The sequence below is a fragment of the Haematobia irritans genome, chromosome 1 (genome assembly GCF_050003625.1).
Source record: "Haematobia irritans isolate KBUSLIRL chromosome 1, ASM5000362v1, whole genome shotgun sequence".
NCBI classification, from domain to species: domain Eukaryota; kingdom Metazoa; phylum Arthropoda; class Insecta; order Diptera; family Muscidae; genus Haematobia; species Haematobia irritans.
The window spans coordinates 262,502,779-262,525,544 of NC_134397.1; the positions used below are offsets into that span (position 1 = coordinate 262,502,779).

At 29.8% G+C, this 22,766-nt stretch overlaps 1 protein-coding gene and 1 long non-coding RNA gene across 2 annotated transcripts in view; one reads left to right on the plus strand and one right to left on the minus strand.

Annotated features, from left to right (window-relative positions):
* The window catches only part of Tsp97E (Tetraspanin 97E), a 48,870-nt gene that overhangs the window by 6,255 nt on the left and 19,849 nt on the right, over positions 1-22,766 (plus strand). Inside the window, exons 2-3 of the mRNA XM_075291775.1 lie at positions 4,729-4,896; positions 22,263-22,613. Coding sequence (XP_075147890.1) covers positions 4,729-4,896; positions 22,263-22,613 — 519 coding nt within the window. The remainder of the gene's footprint in view (positions 1-4,728; positions 4,897-22,262; positions 22,614-22,766) is intronic.
* LOC142221901 (uncharacterized) lies at positions 7,421-8,873 on the minus strand. Its single transcript, XR_012718225.1, has 3 exons — positions 8,304-8,873; positions 7,872-8,243; positions 7,421-7,706 (listed from the first exon to the last, which is right to left on the minus strand). It is a non-coding gene; the product is annotated as an uncharacterized LOC142221901 (long non-coding RNA).

Consider the following 22,766-nt stretch of genomic DNA (forward strand, 5'->3'; position numbering starts at 1 on the left):
TATGAGCAAATAGTGTAGTTTGTAAGAAATCAAAACTAAATCTATTTGGTAGTACTTATGAGAATGTGGTGTATGGTAACTGAAACCAACATATTATTATAAGTTTTTATTCACAATCATTCTCGTGGTAGGAAGTTTTTGACCTCATCTACTTACCCTGTATAGAGTCTTGTCCGTTAATTTAATTAGGATTCGTTCCGGCTTCAATGAAACGGATTATCATAAGAGCCTCCATTCTTCCTTAAAGGCTGCTGTGTTATTTATTTATAGATTTGTTGTTGTTTTAGTGAAACTTTCAGTAGTTTTGCAAGATTAACGCTCTTCCGTTTTGCTACCGAAGGTCATAGAATTATCTTATGTCAATCACTACATGGAAATTTTGAAGGAATGAAGCTTTAAAATAGGAAAAACGACCTCAATAGGGCACTCTTCTTCGTCTCTCAGATACACGAAACACCCATTTAAGATCGTTTGTAAGTAATCCTCGCAAACCTCTCGCCTTTATTTGCTTCGTTTTTAACAATTGTCTCCCACCCGATGCTTGTCATTTGTGAACAAATGAACACCATTACGGACGCCATAGGCAACGACTACCACTTCGAGGAAGGCCTATTTGACCAGGAATATTAATAAATTCGATAATACAACCAAATTGAAAGAGCATCAGCAAAGGTAATTTATCTTGCTTGCATTTTACCTTGCTTTTACCCTTGCTACCATAATTCTGATGTTGACGCATCTGACTATACTGGTAGTGGACCTCAATTTATCAGCTGACTTTTCATTAAAGTTCGCGTTAATGGATACATTCACTATTCCTAGTCCACTAGTTCTATCCCACATAACATAGTAATTTCGTTTTACCGAAGGGAATTAAAAGTCAATATATTCCACTTCTTCCTGGCGGCGATGAGATTGTATGTTATGCAGAAGACTGGTATAATGTTAGTTAGTCTTGCATAACAAAGGTGTCCGGTTCGATTTCCGGCAACAAACGCCCCCCGACTTTCCTTCTATAAACCAAACACGACTGGATAACGTCTGCTATAAGTAGAAGTAATCAGCAGCGCCTCTAGTAGGGGATAGTGGAGAAATTCAAAAACAATTTCTTTTGGGATGAATTTTATTGAAATTTTTATTTTTCATATTCCTTATCTCATTAAATGGTAAATACCGACGGTACAGGAACACCATAATCTAGGACTGGCTATCGCGGTTACCACAGTTGGTAAAATTCTACAAAATTTTTAGATAATGTTTTGATAAAATTTTCTTTAGAAATAAAATTTTGACAAAATTTTCTATAGAAATAAAATTTTGACAAAATTTTCTATAGAAATAAAATTTTGACAAAATTTTCTATGAAAATAAAATTTTGACAAAATTTTCTATGAAAATAAAATTTTGACAAAATTTTCTATAGAAATAACATTTTGACAAAATTTGCTATAGAAATAAAATTTTGACAAAATTTCCTATACAAATAAAATTTTGACAAAATTTCCTATACAAATAAAATTTTGACAAAATTTCCTATAGAAATAAAATTTTGACAAAATTTTCTATAGAAATAAAATTTTGACAAAATTTGCTATAGAAATAAAATTTTGACAAAATTTCTTATAGAAATGAAATTTTGACAAAATTTTCTATAGAAATAAAATTTTGACAAAATTTCCTATGGAAATAAACTTTTGACAAAATTTTCGATATAAATAAAATTTTGATAAAATTTTCTATAGAAATAAAATTTTGACAAAATTTCCTATAGAAATAAAATTTTGACAAAATTTTCTATAGAAATAAAATTTTGACAAAATTTCCTATAGAAATAAAATTTTGACAAAATTTTCTATAGAAATAAAATTTTGACAAAATTTCCTATGGAAATAAACTTTTGACAAAATTTTCTATAGAAATAAAATTTTGACAAAATTTTCTATAGAAATAAAATTTTGACAAAATTTTCTATATAAATAAAATTTTGATAAAATTTTCTATAGAAATAAAATTTTGACAAAATTTCCTATAGAAATAAAATTTTGACAAAATTTTCTATAGAAATAAAATTTTGACAAAATTTCTCATAGAAATAAAATTTTGGCAAATTTTTTTATAAAAATAAACTTTTGACAAAATTTCCTATGGAAATAAACTTTTGACAAAATTTTCTATAGAAATAAAATTTTGACAAAATTTTCTATAGAAATAAAATTTTGACAAAATTTTCTATAGAAATAAAATTTTGACAAAATTTTCTATATAAATAAAATTTTGATAAAATTTTCTATAGAAATAAAATTTTGACAAAATTTTCTATAGAAATAAAATTTTGACAAAATTTTCTATAGAAATAAAATTTTGACAAAATTTCTTATAGAAATAAAATTTTGACAAAATTTTCTATAAAAATAAAATTGTGACAAAATTTTCTATTGAAATAAAATTTTGACAAAATTTTCTATATAAATAACATTTTGACAAAATTTGCTATAGAAATAAAATTTTGACAAAATTTCCTATACAAATAAAATTTTGACAAAATTTCCTATACAAATAAAATTTTGACAATATTTCCTATAGAAATAAAATTTTGACAAAATTTTCTATAGAAATAAAATTTTGACAAAATTTGCTATAGAAATAAAATTTTGACAAAATTTCTTATAGAAATAAAATTTTGACAAAATTTTCTATAGAAATAAAATTTTGACAAAATTTCCTATGGAAATAAACTTTTGACAAAATTTTCTATATAAATAAAATTTTGATAAAATTTTCTATAGAAATAAAATTTTGACAAAATTTCCTATAGAAATAAAATTTTGACAAAATTTTCTATAGAAATAAAATTTTGACAAACTTTCTTATAGAAATAAAATTTTGACAAAATTTTCTATAAAATAAAATTTTGACAAAATTTCCTATGGAAATAAACTTTTGACAAAATTTTCTATAGAAATAAAATTTTGACAAAATTTTCTATAGAAATAAAATTTTGACAAAATTTTCTATATAAATAAAATTTTGATAAAATTTTCTATAGAAATAAAATTTTGACAAAATTTCCTATAGAAATAAAATTTTGACAAAATTTTCTATAGAAATAAAATTTTGACAAAACTTCTCATAGAAATAAAATTTTGACAAATTTTTTTATAAAAATAAACTTTTGACAAAATTTCCTATGGAAATAAACTTTTGACAAAATTTTCTATAGAAATAAAATTTTGACAAAATTTTCTATAGAAATAAAATTTTGACAAAATTTTCTATATAAAAAAAATTTTGATAAAATTTTCTATAGAAATAAAATTTTGACAAAATTTTCTATAGAAATAAAATTTTGACAAAATTTTCTATAGAAATAAAATTTTGACAAAATTTCTTATAGAAATAAAATTTTGACAAAATTGTCTATAAAAATAAAATTGTGACAAAATTTTCTATAGAAATAAAATTTTGACAAAATTGTCTATATAAATAAAATTTTGGACAAAATTTTCTATAGAAATAAAATTTTGACAAAATTTTTTATAGAAATAAAATTTTGACAAAATTTTGATTTTAGAAATAAAATTGTGACAAAATTTCCTATACATTCCTATACAAAATTTTGACAAAATTTCCTGTAGAAATACGATTTTGACAAAATTTTCAATAGAAATAAAATTTTGACAAAATTTTCTATAGAAATAAAATTTTGACAAAATTTTCTATAGAAATAAAATTTTGACAAAATTTTCTATAGAAATAAAATTTTTACAAAATTTTCTATAGAAATAAAATTTTGACAACATTTCTATAGAAATAAAATTATTATTATAAAATTTTCTATAGAAATAAAATTTTATTGACATTTTCTATAGAAATAAAATTTTGACAAAATTTTCTATAGAAATAAAATTTTGACAAAATTTTCTATAGAAATAAAATTTTGACAAAATTTCTTATAGAAATAAAATTTTGACAAAATTTCCTATAGAAATAAAATTTTGACAAAATTGTCTATGAAAATAAAATTTTGACAAAATTTTTCTATAGAAATAAAATTTTCTATAGACATACAAATTCTATAGAAATAAAATTATGCAAAATGTTGGTAGATTATTAGTACGTTTAGTTGTTGCTGGATATATCACTTCACCTCGATCTTCCTTGTTTTATTAAAGATTTCATTTTTTTATTTATATATTTGTATTTAACAATAATATGTTATATTCATATTACTCCATAAATCTGCTAATCACTTAACTTATGAGCCTCATAGAGTATATCCGCATATCGATTAATAATGATGATATCGTTTCTCAGGAGACTATGGACTTTTCGTAAGGAATGATTTATTGCAAAAATTAAGTGTATGTGCGTGTTTAAGGTGATTTCTGGCATACACATGCAATTTATTTAAGAAACATATAATCCCCTATGGAGATAAACTTACCTATTGTATAGATGATATGCTACAGCCAAGTTGGGGTGTGATGTATACTTTTTCATGCAATCACCTAAGGCAGGAAAACTAAAACAGACAAAAAATGCCTCCTACTTTTTCTCACTAACCAAACAATCTCACACGTACTTACTCCAATATATTTGTGCTGTTTGGTTACACCTTTTGGTTTTAAAACATTTACATTATTTATATTTTTGTTTTCTTCCATCCTATCTCAGCATATTGATTATCTTTAATAACTTTGTTTTTCCGTTTTTTTATTTATTTTTCAGATGGTGGGCTTCCTCTTGATTGGCGTTGGGGTTTATGCTCGTGCTGCTTCAATTGTTACAAATCTGCCCATTGTTGGAGGCATATTGGCCTGTGGTATAATCTTAATACTCATATCGATATTAGGACTAGCCGGTGCTGTTAGACATCATCAAGTTATGCTATTCTTTGTATCCTTTTTTAAAGACAATCAACGATCAAAATCAAAAAACGAAAAACACAGATAGTGTCACGTATCATCTTAAAATGTTGAATCAGCATATCTATGGTGAATAGAGAATATGGAAAAGTAATTGATTTTGTCCCCATCCTCCGGGGACGATATATGTGAGTGTCTGGCCTTTTAGGAATTGAAGGAGATATACTCTTGCAGATATAATGTCAAGAAAATATGAACAATTTTAATGGTCTTATCCAAGGCGAAAACATTTTTTTATTAAATTTATTTTTTAAAATTTTTATGGGAAATTATGGACAAGGGCATAAAAGACAACTTTTTTTAATTTGCCAGATCGAGATTATTGAGGTCTGGCCGAAAAAAGAAAATTTGGCTCAATCACAAAAGACGAAATGTTTCCTTTGTCCTAAACGGCGACGACTTTTAATCAATCAATCCGAGTTGTTAGCTAAAATTATTAGATTTTTAATTTCTAAGTTAATAAGGGGTGAAAAAACGAAGACATTTGGGAAAATATCCTGACGTTGTCTGGGAGTAACATTGATGTTGAAAGACCTTTGAAGTTGTTTGTTTTTTTGAGTTTATTTAGGAAATAAACAGTCCTTGCACAGGGTTGAAACCCCTATGTCAGCCAAAGGCCATAGACTCGACTACAGTGAGGGCTCTGCGTTAGGTCAATCTGTGGCCTTACTAGGTTAGATCAGGTTAGCTATACTAACACCCCGATATATCCCGTTTACTTAGACTACTCAGTCCATTGTGATACCACAGCGGTGAACTTCTCTCTTATCTCTGAGTGCTGCCCAATTCTATCTTTAGCTCAATGACAAGGAACCTATTTGCGGTGAAACCACTTAGAGAAGCTTTGAAACGCTCTGAAATGTTACCACCATTACTGAGAGGGGATAATCCACCGCTGAAAAATGTTTTGGTCTTCGGTCGTAACTGGTGGTCGGTTCTATAGAAAATTTTGTCAAAATTTTATTTCTATAGCAAATTTTGTTAAAAGTTTATACCTTTAGAAAGTTTTGTCAAAATTTTATTTCTGTAGAAAATTTTGTCAAAATTTTATTTCTACAGAAAATTTTCTCAAAACTTTATTTTTGTTGTTTTGATCTCAGCTTTAAAACCATTGCGTTGACTTAACCAAAAGAGTAGCTTAACCAACAGAGGAAAAGGATGATTGTCAAATTTATTTGGGCAAAGCCCTATAGACTGCAAGATGGTTGGATGGACGCACGTTTCGGAATTACCACATTCCTCATCAGCATCCTCTATTTGCAGCAAAACTATCAACCAATTATCAGAATAAATTCAGTTCACTAAACACAAAGTGAACCGCACTTGAAACTTCCGAAAAAAGGATTATGATAACCGGCCATTGTCGAAATAAATTTGTACAAACATAAAAAAAATTTATTTCTATAGAAAATTTTGTCAACATTTTATTTCAATAGAAAAGATTGTCAAAATTTTATTTCTGTAGAAAATTTTGTCAAAATTTTATTTCTATAGATAATTTTTTCAGAATTTTATTTCTATAGAAAATCTTGTCAAAATTGTATTTCTATAGAAAATTTTGTCAAAATTTTATTTCTGTAGAAAATTTTATTTCTATAGAAAATTTTGTCAAAATTTTATTTCTATAGAAAATTTTGTCAAAATTTTATTTCTATAGAAAATTTTGTCAAAATTTTATTTCTATAGAAAATTTTGTCAAAATTTTATTTCTATAGAAAATTTTGTCAAAATTGTATTTCTATAGAAAATTTTGTCAAAATTTTATTTCTATACAAAATTTTGTCAAAATTTTATTCTATAGAAAATTTTGTAAAAATTTTATTTCTATAGAAATTTTTTTCAAATTTTTATTTCTATAGAAAATTTTGTCAAAATTTTATTTCGATAGAAAATTTTGTCAAAATTTTACTTCTATAGAAAATTTTGTCAAAATTTTATTTTGGTAGAAAATTTTGTCAAAATTTTATTTATATAGAAAAATTTGTCAAAATTTTATTTCTGTAGAAAATTTTGTCAAAATTTTATTTCTATAGAAAATTTTGTCAAAATTTTATTTCTATAGAAAATTTTGTCAAAATTTTATTTCTATAGAAAATTTCGTCAAAATTTTATTTATATAGAAAATTTTGTCAAAATTTTATTTATATAGAAAATTTTGTCAAAATTTTATTTCTATAGAAAATTTTGTCAAAATTCTATTTCTAAAGAAAATTTTGTCAAGATTTTATTTTTATAGAATTTTTTTTCAAATTTTTATTTCTACCCGTGTAAAAATTGGGGGATCTGATTTGATATGGTTAGATCTGAGCCAAGATATGGTCAGATCTGAACAGATCCGAAAAATGGTTATATCTGGTAAGATCTAAATACTATGAAATTGGATCTGATCAGATCTCAAAAATGAGACACATCTAATCAGATCTAATTTGATATAATTGTATATTATTTGATACAATTGTATCTTTCGAGATCTTTCAACGCATAAAAGCCCATAGTTTGTATATAAAATGAGATTAATTGTTTTATTTAATAATACAGACAAAAAGTATGTGCATAATAAATATGTTTAATTTAAATTGATCCATCAAAGCTATTTAAGAGTATTGACAGTTGAGTTATAGTGTAGTATGTGCATAATAAATATGTTTAATTTAAATTGATCCATCAAAGCTATTTAAGAGTATTGACAGTTGAGTTATAGTGTTGTCCAAGGGTTTTTTCGTTTGTTTCTTCTGCTTTGGACTTAGACACGCGACTAAAGTATTACAGCGTTAAGGCAATCTGCAATGAAATTAAGTTAAAAAACAATTATTAAACAAATATAGGATTAAACAAATATGGGAATATATTGGACTATGTAAGCAAGTATTAGTATTGTTTTGGATCATTCTTCTTTAAGTTGCAATAAAAATTGCCATATAATTTTATGTTGCTTTTAATACTCACATTTAAAGTGTATTCGGGATTAGGTTAGGTATAGCGATAGGCTGTTATTTTAGGCTCATACATACTATTCAGACCATCATGACATCACAGTGATCAACATCTCATTTATCACTGACTGCTGCTCGATTCAATAATTAGCTCAATAACATGGGTCCTCCTTGTTATAATCGAGTCCTATCGGCATTTCACGTTGCGCAGAAACAACTTAGAGAATCTTTGAAGCAGAAATGTCACCAACATTACTGCGAGGAGATAATCCACCGCCGAAAAAATTTTTGGTATTGGTCGGAACTGGGATTGAACCCGTGACCTTTTGAATGCAAGGCGGGCATGTTAACCAGTACACCACTGAGGTTTCCTTTTTTTCCAAATCTAGAAAATAGTAAAACAATATGAAAATGACTACTAACATAACAAATACAATCTACTTACCTACATAATCTCCGCAATAAAGGAAACGATATACACGTTATCAAAGGAACACATTTAAAACAATTATATTAAATTTCTTAATTTTCTCAGCTAGTCTTGCGTTAAATTTGTTTAGAAGTGATGCCCCTGACGGCGTTGACATTTGACATAGTTTTAACAACAACATTGAGGTTGTTGTTAAAACTAATGGATCGTTGACACTAAAAACATGAAGCACTTTTATAATGTATAGAACCCATTTATTAGAACGTATGATAGATGAAACAAGAAGAAACTTTGTTGTTTGAAATTTTAAATTAAATTTACTATATAAATTTTAAAATCATCTTGACTAATGAGACTCATTTCACTTCGGTGCCTGCGTCACCTTCTTGCTTAGAAAACCAAGAAGGTATTTAAGCCCCCATCCTCAAGGTACTACTTTTTTGTGATCGGGGCAACGTTTACTTTGAAGGAAACGTTTCCCGCGATTAAAAATGTTTTAAATAAAATGTAAATTACTATCTCCGAGTGGGACATATATTAAAAAAAGCGACTTGTTCAGAAATGTTATTGCATAATCAAAATATACTAAATGTTTTTTAATGTTTGAAGTTCTATTATTTAAACAAACTACTAACTTTTGGGCAGTATGTCTGTTATGTCAAACTAACAGATTGTACTTTCGCAGAAAAACTGCGAAAACAGCACTTTTTTGTTTACCAAAAAAATCAGCAGTCAATGTTTCCTACAGCAGTCTTTTTATATGAGTATATTTCAAAATAAAAATTCATTTTGTAATCTACTTAGGATACTAAATAATGCTTTAGATGAAAGGTTAATTAAACTCCAAACGCATGGGAACGACAAATACTAAATGAGTGTTTTGATGAAACCCACATTTTTCTTACTACTCGAGGCGTCAAATGGATACAAATATCTATATTTTATATAAAAATACCAAAACTAATATCTATACAGTACAATTAATAAAAAAGGCGTTTCTTTGCGAATTTTCAACAATTTATTTTTGACGTCAACCAGCAGTACGCGATAAAACATTTAAAAACTGGCGTTGTTCATTATATCCATTTCCAAAACTGACTGTTTTAGATTGTTAAACCATCTGAAGTGAAGGAGCTCAACCATGTTCTGAAACTCGAAAAACATGTTTATAAACTGCCAAATACTTTAAGATGTATTATGTAAGTTCGTTAAATAAACAAAAGTTATTTTTCCATCTGTAACTTTGTGTATATATCTCGAATAGTTTTTTAGACGTGTGTTTCAAAAATCTTTTTAACTTGTTCATGATTTTTATTATATTTTGGACCGTATTTAACCCCATATATAGTTAGATATGATGTTATATCTACCATATCTTATTAGATATAGTGCTATATATGGTCCTATCCAAGCATATATTATTAGATATGCCAGATATAATTAGATATTATACTATACATGATGAGATCTGCAATTATATCTAACCAGATCTAGCACCATATATAGCATATCTGTGCATATCTAATTATGTCTGAACCAATATCTGAACAGATCCAATTAGATCCAATTTGATATTATTAGATAGGATTGGATCCTCCAATTTTTACACGGGTATAGAAATTTTTTTCAAATTTTTATTTCTATAGAAAATTTTGTCAAAATTTTGCTTCGATAGAAAATTTTGTGAACATTTTATTTATATAGAAAATTTTGTGAACATTTTATTTCTATAGCAAATTTTGTCAGAATTCTATTTCTATAGAAAAATTTTGTCAAAATTTTATTTCTATAGAAAATTTTGTCAAAATTTTATTTCTATAGAAAATTATGTCAAAATATTATTTCTATAGAAAATTTTGTCAAAATTTTATTTCTATAGAAAATTTTGTCAAAATTTTATTTCTATAGAAAATTTTGTCAAAAATTTTATTTCTATAGAAAATTTTGTCAAAATTTTATTTTTAAAGAAAATTTTGTCAACATTTTATTTCTATAGAAAATTTAGTGAACATTTTATTTCTATAGAAAATTTTATCAGAATTTTATTTCTATAGAAAATTATGTCAAATTTTTATTTCTATAGGAAAGAAGTACCTCTGAGTTGGGAAGGAATATTTTGCAAAAATCTACCAAAACATCAAGATTTCTACCAATCTACCAAACAGTAAAAAATCTACCATTTTTGATAGAATTCTATCAACTATGGCAACCGTGCTGGTGATGTCGTAGAGAAATCGGATAGCATCGTGATGAACCTTATACCAGAGCCGCGGTCCATAGTTTGGAACTCGAATTAGTTGTTCACCCTATCTCCAGTTATGAAGCACCAACAAGCGAACTTTTCTTACAAACACAAAAAAATAGAAAACACAAAATTGAGGAGTTGGGACAAAGGCTCTTAAAAAAATAACTTTTTCACCCATTTAATTTAAATGATTTTCTCTTCCCATTAAAATGCAAATCAAGGTTATTTCAAAATATGTTGAAAAAATATTTCTTCTACATAATGAATCCACACGGTGTGTCGTCGACGCCTTTGTCAATTAATTTGTGGGGATTGCTGATGAGTTCAGTTGCCCATAATTATTATGTCAACACAATTACTAGCACCAAATGAAAACATCGTCGCAACAAACTAACGCGCGAGCAACGTTCCGTGGCATGTCATTTTGGAAATGCTCCACACGGACACAGTACCAGGAAAATTATGCGTGTGCTTTCATCTGTGTGTGGAGAAGCTCTCCAATCCAAAAACAAATGGATGTTTTTCCTCCCATCATGAGATGGTTCTAGATGCTAGAATGTAATACAGTCATGGTGGAGAAGGAAGGTTATCACAATTACTATGACCCCCCTCTGTGACGTCTAACTTGATTCCACTACTGATGAGGGAACATAATGAGAAGAGCGACAACAACAACAGTGCCCCATACACAACCATAGCTTCGATGAAAGGCGACCTCATAAAAATTGACGAAAGAAAGAAAGACGAGTACAAATGTGCTAATATCACCGAAGAGGGAGGGGGCCTATAAGGCGACGGAGGAGATGAAAACATAATCAGAAAAAATTAAAATGCAAAAAGTTCCTACAGTGGAAAACAACGATGACTATATCAAGTGAAGGAGCGCATTCACACATACACAGACACACACATATGAATACAAATTTCAATCTTGCGACAAATTAACGCCAAATGAAAATGGAAAATCGTTAGGGGCTAGAACGAATTGGAAGGTTGCGTTTAATCGAGTTATGTGATCTGAGAGGAAAAGTATATTTGGGCGTGTAATTTCGTTGATAACTTTCGATAGGTAAATTAAAATGAGACCCTATTGATTTCTGTGAATAATGTAATAGGAATTGCAATTTAGAAGTTCCACAGTTTAAACTTTAAATCACGCTAACTTCCGAACGAAACAAGCTATCGACTTGAAACTTGGCACAAGTAGTTGTTATCGATGTAGGTCGGATGGTATTGAAAATGGGCCATATCGGTCCACTTTTACGTATAGCCCCCATATAAAGGGACCCTCAGATTTGGCTTGTGGAGCCTCTAAGAGAAGCATATTTCATCCGATCCGGCTGAAATTTGTTATACGGTGTTGGTATATGGTCTCTAACAACCGTGCAAAAATTGGTTCATATCGGTCCATGATTATATATAGCCCCCATATAAACCGATCCCCAGATTTGGCTTGCGGAGCCTCAAAGAGAAGCAAATTTCATCCGATCCGGCTGAAATTTGGTACATGGTGTTGCTTTATGGTCTCTAACAACCGTGCAAAAATTGGTTCATATCGGTCCATAATTATATATATCCACCATATAAACCGATCCCCAGATTTGGCTTGCGGAGCCTCAAAGAGAAGAAAATTTCATCCGATCCGGCTGAAATTTGGTACATGATATTGGTATATGGTCTCTAACAACCATGCAAAAATTGGTCCATATCGGTCCTTAATTATATATAGCCCCCATATAAACCGATCCCCAGATTTGGCTTGCGAAGTCTCCAAGAGAAGCAAATTTCATCCAATCCGGTTGTAATTTGGAACATGGTGTTAGTATATGATCTTTAACAACCGTGCCAGAATTGGTCCATATCGGTCCATAATTATATATAGCCCCCATATAAAACGTTCTCCAGATTTGACCTCCGGAACCTCTTGGAGGAGCAAAATTCATCCGATCCGGTTCAAATTAGGAACGTGGTGTTAGTATATGGTCGCTAACAACCATACCAAAATTGGTCCAATCACACAAAAATTGGTCCATCGGTTCATAATCATGGTTGCCACTAGAGCCAAAAATAGTCTACCAAAATTTTATTTCTATAGAAAATTTTGTCAAAATTTTATTTCTATAGAAAATTTTGTCAAAATTTTATTTCTAGAGAAAATTTTGTTAAAATTTTATTCGGTTCATAACAAAATTTTCATCATTGTCAAAATTTTATTTCAATAGAAAATTTTGTTCATATTTTATACGGTTCATAATCATGGTTGCCACTCGAGCCAGAAATAATCTACCAAGATTTTATTTCTATAGAAAATTTTGTCAAAAGTTTATTCCTATAGAAAATTTTGTGAAAATATTATTTCTATAGAAAATTTTGTTAAAATTTTATTTCTGTAGAAAATTTTGTCAAAATTGTATGTCTACTTTGTCAAACTGAATTATATACGTATTGGATCGATCTTTTTTGATTTAATATATACCACGTATGGACTTACATACAATTTAGAAGATGGTGTTAGGAGGTTTTAAGATACCTTGCCATCGGCAAGCGTTACCGCAACTTAAGTAATTCGATTGTGGATGGCAGTGTTTAGAAGAAGTTTCTACGCAATCCATGATGGAGGGTACATAAGCTTCGGCCTGGCCGAACTTACGGCCGTATATACTTGTTTAAAACTAACAAAATCAACATGTCCTATTAATTAACAAAATTGAATATTTAGATAGAACAATTTTGGACTTCACCATTTCAATACTTAAGTTATTGTCAACTAGATGATAGATTGAATAAAAATTAATGCACATCCTACGAATAGGCTCTACAGAAGCATAATTCGAACATTGAAAATCAATGAAAAGAAACTGGTAATTCCTAGTTGCCCTAAGAGGAACATTTATCCTAATCCTAGATATCAATTCAGAGCATGGAATATCCCCAAAAACTAGCCTATACATCATCATGGAGCTCAAAATCGTCCGTCGGCTCATAAAAGTAGGCAAATGAATCAGCCTCAATCTAGAAGTGTAAGGAGGAAGAACAAAATCACTGTTCCAATGAAGATGTCCTGGAATAACCTAACCCTTCTCTGTATCTGGTTAAACCCTATGCCTCCACGCCGCCATGGTCCGAGGTGTGTACCAGAGAACGGCTGCGATCTACCGCAACCGACCAGTGTATTTAGTAAACACCAATATTTGCAATCTTAAAACACCAATTGGTAAAAAAGTCAACCACCAATATCCAATGCAGCCGACGACTGTCGGTGTTAGTTAGTATGAGTGTTGGTCTCTCGAAAACACCGTAGTAAAGCAATCACACAAATTGGTTACCCATATCTCAGCAGTTTGGTATTCTCTTATTTGGTACTCTCTCAATTCTTTTGAGCTAATGCCAACTGCTGGTAATTGTTGTTGTCGAGTGCAATCACTTTTAAGCGCCACACTGATTTTTTTGTTTACCGAGCGTTGTTACGATGTCGATTGGTTTAAGATTGCAAGACACTGCATACGAACATTGTTATATACTAGCGGTGTTTTTATACTCGCATTTGTATCAATGTTGTGGGTAAGATTGCAGTACGAAAAAAAGCCACCGGTTGCAGTTCTCTGGTGTGTATGCTGTTCCTACATCATGGGGACGAGGCCCTCACGGTCGGAAGGAGCGGGAAAGTGGGCGATGGGACCGTTCGATTTAGATAGAAGGTATTATTATATTTTATAACGAGGTCTTTCCCGGCGATCTTGCCATCGACTTTTGTCGCGCTTACAATGCACAATGAAAGTATATTCTCGAAATTAACATCGCTTGTCAATATGTCCTGGAAATCACTAATTATACCCGATTTCTGGAAAATGGTTACAGAAGTCAGACAAAGACTCGAGTATGTTAGCATCGTGCAAACCGATTTCCCTTCTCTAGCAAGTAACCAAGTCACTTGAGCCACTACTCCTACCCAGCCTTGTGGAGAATTTCCAGCTGCCGCGACCAAGGCCACGGCTTTGCATGTCATGGGGTTAAAAGTTATCCGTGTGGGCGCCATTCGTATGTGGAATTTAGATAAAAAGTCAAGACCCCATAGAGTGAGTGAAACATGAAGTTCTCCAAGATTGGGTGATATCTCTGTACTGTTTAATCTCCTACATATTATCTATTCCCACTCTTTACGACGATGAGATTGTATCATATGCGGATTACTGTACGATCATGGCATCCCGGCCCATTGTAGATGACATATGTAATCGATTAAAGTTCTATCTTGCTGATCTTACAAGTTTTTTTCTGGAAAAAATTTGAGGATATACGCCACCAAATCCTCAGCTATTCTATTCATTACATGGACGGCATAAGTACACCGGCAGTTAAATGTCAGAATCGATGGTGAAATAATTCCCACTATAAATTACCCCAAAATTCTCGGGATAACATTCGATAGCCTTTTCAAGTCTTCTGCTCATGTCACTGTAATTTGTGATAAGCTCCCCCGTTAGAAACAAGGTCTTCAAGTCCCTTGCCGATAGCACTTGGGGTGCGGACAAAGAAACCTTGTTAAGTGCCTATAAGGCAATTGGCCTATCAGTGGTAAACTATTCAGCACAAGTGTGGACACCTCAGACAAGTGATACGCAGTGGAAAAACAAACAGAGTTGTCAGAATGCTGCCCTTAGAACTTCGAAAAAATTTCTCCTCAGTACACCCCTGGTTCATTTTTATGTCAAGACCAAGATCATTCCTGTGCGTAGACACAATTACAAGCGGAATCCTAAAAAATGAAATTTTTACCAAATTTTCTATAGAAATAAAATTTGACCAAAAATTTCTAATAAACATATATTTTAACAAAAATTTCTACACAAATAAAATTTTAGCAAAATTTTCTACAGAAATAAAATTTTGGCAAAATTTTCTACAGAAATAAAATTTTGTCAAAATTTTCTATAGAAATAAAAATTTTGACTATATTTTCTATAGAAAAAAAATTTTCACAAAATTTTCTACAGAAATAAAATTTTGGCTAAATTTTCTACAGAAACAAAATTTTCTACAGAAATAAAATTTTCACAAAATTTTCTACAGAAATAAAATTTTGGTAAATTTTTCTACAGAAAGAAAATTTTGACAAAATTTTCTACAGAAATAAAATTTTGACTACATTTTCTATAGAAATAAAATTTTCACAAAATTTTGACAAAATTTTTTATTGGAATGAAATTTTGCAAAAATTTCCTAAAAAATGAAATTTTTACCAAATTTTCTACAGAAATAAAATTTGGCCAAAAATTTCTAATAAACAAATATTTTAACAAAAATTTCTACACAAATAAAATTTTAGCAAAATTTTCTACAGAAATAAAATTTTGTCAAAATTTTCTATAGAAATAAAAATTTTGACTACATTTTCTATAGAAAAAAAAATTTCACAAAATATTCTACAGAAATAAAATTTTGGCAAAATTTTCTACAGAAACAAAATTTTCTACAGAAATAAAATTTTCACAAAATTTTCTACAGAAATAAAATTTTCTACAGAAATAAAATTTTGGCAAATTTTTCTACATGAAGAAAATTTTGACAAAATTTTCTACAGAAATAAAATTTTGACTACATTTTCTATAGAAATAAAATTTTCACAAAATTTTGACAAAATTTTTTATTGAAATGAAATTTTGAAAAAATTTCCTAAAAAATGAAATTTTTACCAAATTTTCTATAGAAATAAAATTTGGCCAAAAATTTCTAATAAACAAATATTTTAACAAAAATTTCTACACAAATAAAATTTTAGCAAAATTTTCTATAGAAATAAAATTTTGGCAAAATTTTCTACAGAAATAAAATTTTTTCAAAATTTTCTATAGAAATAAAAATTTTGTCAAAATTTTCTATAGAAATAAAAATTTTGACTACATTTTCTATAGAAAAAAAATTTTCACAAAATATTCTACAGAAATAAAATTTTGGCTAAATTTTCTACAGAAACAAAATTTTCTACAGAAATAAAATTTTCACAAAATTTTCTACAGAAATAAAATTTTGACTACATTTTCTACAGAAAGAAAATTTTGACAAAATTTTCTACAGAAATAAAATTTTGACTACATTTTCTATAGAAATAAAATTTTCACAAAATTTTGACAAAATTTTTTTATTGAAATGAAATTTTGAAAAAATTTCCTAAAAAATTAAATTTTTACCAAATTTACTATAGAAATAAAATTTGGCCAAAAATTTCTAATAAACAAATATTTTAACAAAAATTTCTACACAAATAAAATTTTAGCAAAATTTTCTACAGAAATAAAATTTTGTCTAAATTTTCTATAGAAATAAATATTTTGACTACATATTCTATAGAAAACAAATTTTCACAAAATTTTCTACAGAAATAAAATTTTGGCAAAATTTTCTACAGAAAAAAAATTTTGGCAAAATTTTCTATTGAAATGAAACAATTTTCTATAAAAATGAAATTTTGACAAAATTTTCTATAGAAATAGAATTTGGCCAAAAATTTCTAATGAACAAATATTTTAACAAAATTTTCTACAGAAATAAAATTTTGGCAAAATTTTTACAGAAACAAAATTTTCTACAGAAATAAAATTTCGACTACATTTTCTATAGAAATAAAATTTTCACAAAATTTTGGCAAAATTTTCTACAAAAAACAAAAATATAATTTTGTCAAAATTTTCTATAGAAATAAAATTTTGACTACATTTTCTATAGAAGTAAAATTGTGACAATATTTTCACAAAATTTTTTATAGAAATAAAAAAATCTATAGAAAAAGTTTGCAAAAATTTCTATACACCCAAGAAATTTGTTAGTAGGGACAGCAGAAAAGTCTGCTAAAACAGCAGAAAGTCTGCTGAAAAAGGGACAGCAGTCACTGTTTGCCGAAATAGCAAACATTTCCTGATATTTTTAAGCCCGATTACAAAAATGTCAACTTAGGAGTTATCCTAACATAATTAACACAATATTTTATGAATATCTATGGTATTTGACCAAAAATCTGATTATTTATCGAATTGAGGCATAACATCAAACAAAATGTTTGCTGATCGTATTTAGAAGCTTGTAAGTATATTACAGTGCAAAAATAAACCAAAAACTACTTTTGGTTCTTTGCTTTGGGGAAAAATTTATAACCTAAAAATTTTATGAATTGTTGCTCATTAGGCCCTGAAGTACAAAAATATAACAGCAGACATCGACTGCTGTTTTTAGCAGACTTTTTTCTATGAGTGTAGAAATAAAATTTTGACAAAATTTCCTACACGCTCACAAAAAATCGCTTCTGTAACATATACTCCCAAACATATTTTGCTTCAAGCATATACATTTTTGGGTATTGCCCAAACATTTATATGTTTGATCTCTTCCAATATATAATATGTTTGAAAGCATATTAGTCTAAACAATATATGTTTGGGTAGTCTAAGTTCCAAACATTTTGTATTTTTGCATCCAAATTCAATAATGTTGTCTTCCAAAAAACAATATGTTATTATGTGAACATATAATATGTTTGGAAGCATTTTGCACCCAAAAATATTATATGCTTAAAAAAAATTCTCCCAAACAATATTGTGGTCAAAATTTTATTTATTTATTTATATATTTACAATCATAATGAATTATGAAAATAAACAGGTAATATAGGTGCTAACAACATAGGTTTTCGACCTGAATGCTCAAAATTTTGTTTCTGCCCAATTGTATATTCTCCCACATCTTTCTCACTTCCACGAGATTTTTTAGTTCTTAGCACCTTTTTCTGTAATACAAACATTGTAGAAGAAATTATTCAATTGTATGATTTTTTTTATTTTAATTTTACCTTTTGCCGGACGGGGATTCGAACAGCGGACCACACAGTTTGTAAGGATCAAAGAAGTAGCAGATCAATTGCCCAAGGAAAAATAAAATGTTAATTTTGTAATAACAAGCAACAATCACCAACTTAATTCAATATCGCTCCCTGTTAAATAGCGCTCCAAGCTACTAAACACATATATGTTTATAGGCTATTTCTAAATTAATATATGTTTGCATTCAAGCATATTATATTTAGAAACATTTTATGTCCCAAACATAATATGTTCTAACATATTAACATATATGTCCCAAACATGTTATGCTAGTTTATGAACATTATATGCTTGCACTCAAAAATATTGTGTTTAAAAATTTGTGTTCCAAACATATAATGTTTATAGCCAAACATATGAAAAACAGTCTTTTTCATCCGTGTATAGAAATAAAGTCTTGACAATATTTTCTATAGACATTTTCAATAGAAATAAAAATAAAAATTTGCCAAAATTTTCTATCAAAGTAAAATTGTGGATAAATTGTAGCTTTTAAATTATATTAATTTAATTTGGAAAAAGGATCCGCTGGTACGAATTTTGGTCGAATTTCAAAAAAATGTTGGTCCAAAATAAAAATTCATTGTGGCTATGCTTGCTGCCACTATACCTAATCAATAATGCCCTGAATGATTGCAGTGACCCTAACCTAATCGGCCATCGGCGTCAAGAGGCCAATTAACCGAAGCTTATTGAATAATTTATTTCATATCGAATTGTCCCAATGTTGATTTTGTCTCAGTCAAAACATCCTTGACAAAAAAATAACGTAAACAAATTTATAAAGAATCATTATTTGTCATCAAACTTCTGAATTTGGAATACTTTGAGTTCTAACAGAATATTAAAAGTCATGTAAAATAATTGACTTCAGTCAAAAATCCCCGCTTCGGTCGAGCTCTACTATCCTGGATTCCATTAATTTCTATTCAATCCGAGTTACTGCTACATTGTGTTATATATTTGCAGCGTAGGATAGTCACATGAAAATATTCAAAATGTTTAGATATGGGACCATTGATTATTATAGAAACCATCATAGTTTCTGCAACGTTCAATGACTTCATAATATTTAGTCTTCCCCCTTTGCAAATGCCTTCGCCATTGGCAATGCAAACAATATTCCATTAAAGTGAGCCATAAAAACAAAACTAAAAAAAAAAAAAATAACAACGCAACGTTAGTATGCAAATATAAAAAAAGAAACAAAAACAAGTATATACGGCCGTAAGTTCGGCCAGGCCGAAGCTTACGTACCCTCCATCATGGATTGCGTAGAAACTTTTTCTAAACACTGCCATCCACAATCGAATTACTTAAGTTGCGGTAACGCTTGCCGATGGCAAAGTATCTTAAAACCTCCTAACACCATCTTCTAAATTGTATGTAAGTCCATACGTGGTATATATTAAATCAAAAAAGATCGATCCAATATGTATATAATTCAGTTTGACAAAGTAGACATAAAATTTTGACAAAATTTTCTACAGAAAAAAAAAATTTTAACAAAATTTTCTATAGAAATAACATTTTCTATAGAAATAAAAATTTTGACAAAATTTTCTATAGAAAGAAAATTTTGATAAAAATTTCTACAGAAATAAAATTTTAACAAAATTTTCTATAGAAATAGACTTTTGACAAAATATTCTATAGAAATAAAATCTTGGTAGATTATTTTTGGCTCGAGTGGCAACCATGATTATGAACCGAATAAAATTTGAACAAAATTTTCTATAGAAATAAAATTTTGACAATGATGAAAATTTTATTGTGAACCGAATAAAATTTTAACAAAATTTTCTCTAGAAATAAAATTTTGACAAAATTATCTATAGAAATAAAATTTTGACAAAATTTTCTATATAAATAAAATTTTGGTAGATTAATTTTGGCTAGTGGCAACCATGGTTATGAACCGATATGGACCAATTTTTGAGTGATTGGACCAATTGTTGTATGGTTGTTAGCGACCATATACTAACACCACGTTCCTAATTTGAACCGGATCGGATGAATTTTGCTCCTCCAAGAGGCTCCGGAGGTCAAATCTGGAGAACGTTTTATATAGGGGCTATATATAATTATGGACCGATATGGACCAATTCTGGCACGGTTGTTAAAGATCATATACTAACACCATGTTCAAAATTACAACCGGATTGGGTGAAATTTGCTTCTCTTGGAGACTTCGCAAGCCAAATCTGGGGATCGGCTTATATGGGGGCTATATATAATTATGAACCGATGTGGACCAATTTTTGCATGGTTATTAGAGACCATATAACAATACCAAGTACCAAATTTCAGCCGGATCGGATGCAATTTGCTTTTCTTTGGGGCTTCGCAAGCCAAATCTGGAGATCGGTTTATATGGGGTCCATATATAATTATGGACCGATGTGGACCAATTTTTGCATGGTTATTAGAGACCATATACCAACATCATGTACCAAATTTCAGCCGGATCGGATGAAATTTGCTTCTCTTTGAGGCTCCGCAAGCCAAATCTGGGGATCGGTTTATATGGGGGCTATATATAATTATGGACCGATGTGCACCAATTTTTGCATGATTGTTAGAGACCATCTACCAACACCATGTACCAAATTTCAGCCGGATCGGATGAAATATGCTTCTCTTAGAGGCTCCACAAGCCAAATCTGGGGATCGGTTTATATGGGGGCTATATATAATTATGGACCGATGTAGACCAATTTTTGCACGATTGTTAGAGACCATCATCCAACAACATGTACCAAATTTCAGCCGGATCGGATGAAATATGCTTCTCTTAGAGGCTCCACATGCCAAATCTGGGGATCAGTTTATATGGGGGCTATATATAATTATGGACCGATGTGGACCAATTTTTGCATGACTGTTAGAGACCATCTACCAACACCATGTACCAAATTTCAGCCGGATCGGATGAAATATGCTTCTCTTAGAGGCTCCACAAGCCAAATCTGGGGATCGGTTTATATGGGGGCTATATATAATTATGGACCGATGTAGACCAATTTTTGCACGATTGTTAGAGACCATCATCCAACAACATGTACCAAATTTCAGCAGGATCGGATGAAATATGCTTCTCTTAGAGGCTCCACAAGCCAAATCTGGGGATCAGTTTATATGGGGGCTATATATAATTATGGACCGATGTGGACCAATTTTTGCATGATTGTTAGAGACCATCTACCAACACCATGTACCAAATTTCAGCCGGATCGGATGAAATATGTTTCTCTTAGAGGCTCCACAAGCCAAATCTGGGGATCGGTTTATATGGGGGCTATATATAATTATGGACCGATGTAGACCAATTTTTGCATGGTTGTTAGAGACCATATACCAACACCATATACCAAATTTCAGCCGGATCGGATGAAATATGCTTCTGTTAGAGGCTCCACAAGCCAAATCTGAAGGTCCCTTTATATGGGGGCTATACGTAAAAGTGGACCGATATGGCCCATTTTCAATACCATCCGACCTACATCGATAACAGCTACTTGTGCCAAGTTTCAAGTCGATAGCTTGTTTCGTTCGGAAGTTAGCGTGATTTCAACAGACGGACGGACGGACGGACGGACGGACATGCTTAGATCGACTCAGAATTTCACCACGACCCAGAATATATATACTTTATGGGGTCTTAGAGCAATATTTCGATGTGTTACAAACGGAATGACAAAGTTAATATACCCCCATCCTATGATGGAGGGTATAAAAATCAACAGAAAGTAAAATGATAACACATTGAATTAAATGACGGTGAAAATTTTATGCAAATATGGATTTCCTTAATTCATTCACTTTTCTTCACTAACTCCCGCATCCCACACCCAACAGTATATGATCATTTTGTTCTTGCTCTTCCTCATACAATTCTCCATTGCCAGCTCATGTTTGGCTGTCAATTCGGAGCAACAACAAGAATTCGCTGAACAAGGATGGAATACGGTGCCCGCCTCAATGCATAAACAAGTGCAAGACACATTCCTGTGCTGTGGCTTTAATTCGACAAATACCACTGGATCAACCTCACCCGAAGCCTCTTGTGAGTTGGTTAACAAACAATGCTGTGCGGGTTCGTTTGACACAAATTGCCAGTGTCCACCATGTTTACCCAAATTGGAGGATAAAATCAATTATGCCTTTAAACTGTGCGGTGGTTTGGGAATTTTCTTCAGTTTTACAGAGGTAAGTGTAACTAATGACCGGATTTTTGTTGTTCTTAAATTTAGTGTGAAATGGTTAATAATGCGTATTGTGTATGTTATGTGTATTAGTTTTGGCAATATTCCATGATGGCATTGATTCCTCTTTGCAGAGACGTTATCAAGATTGGTTTTT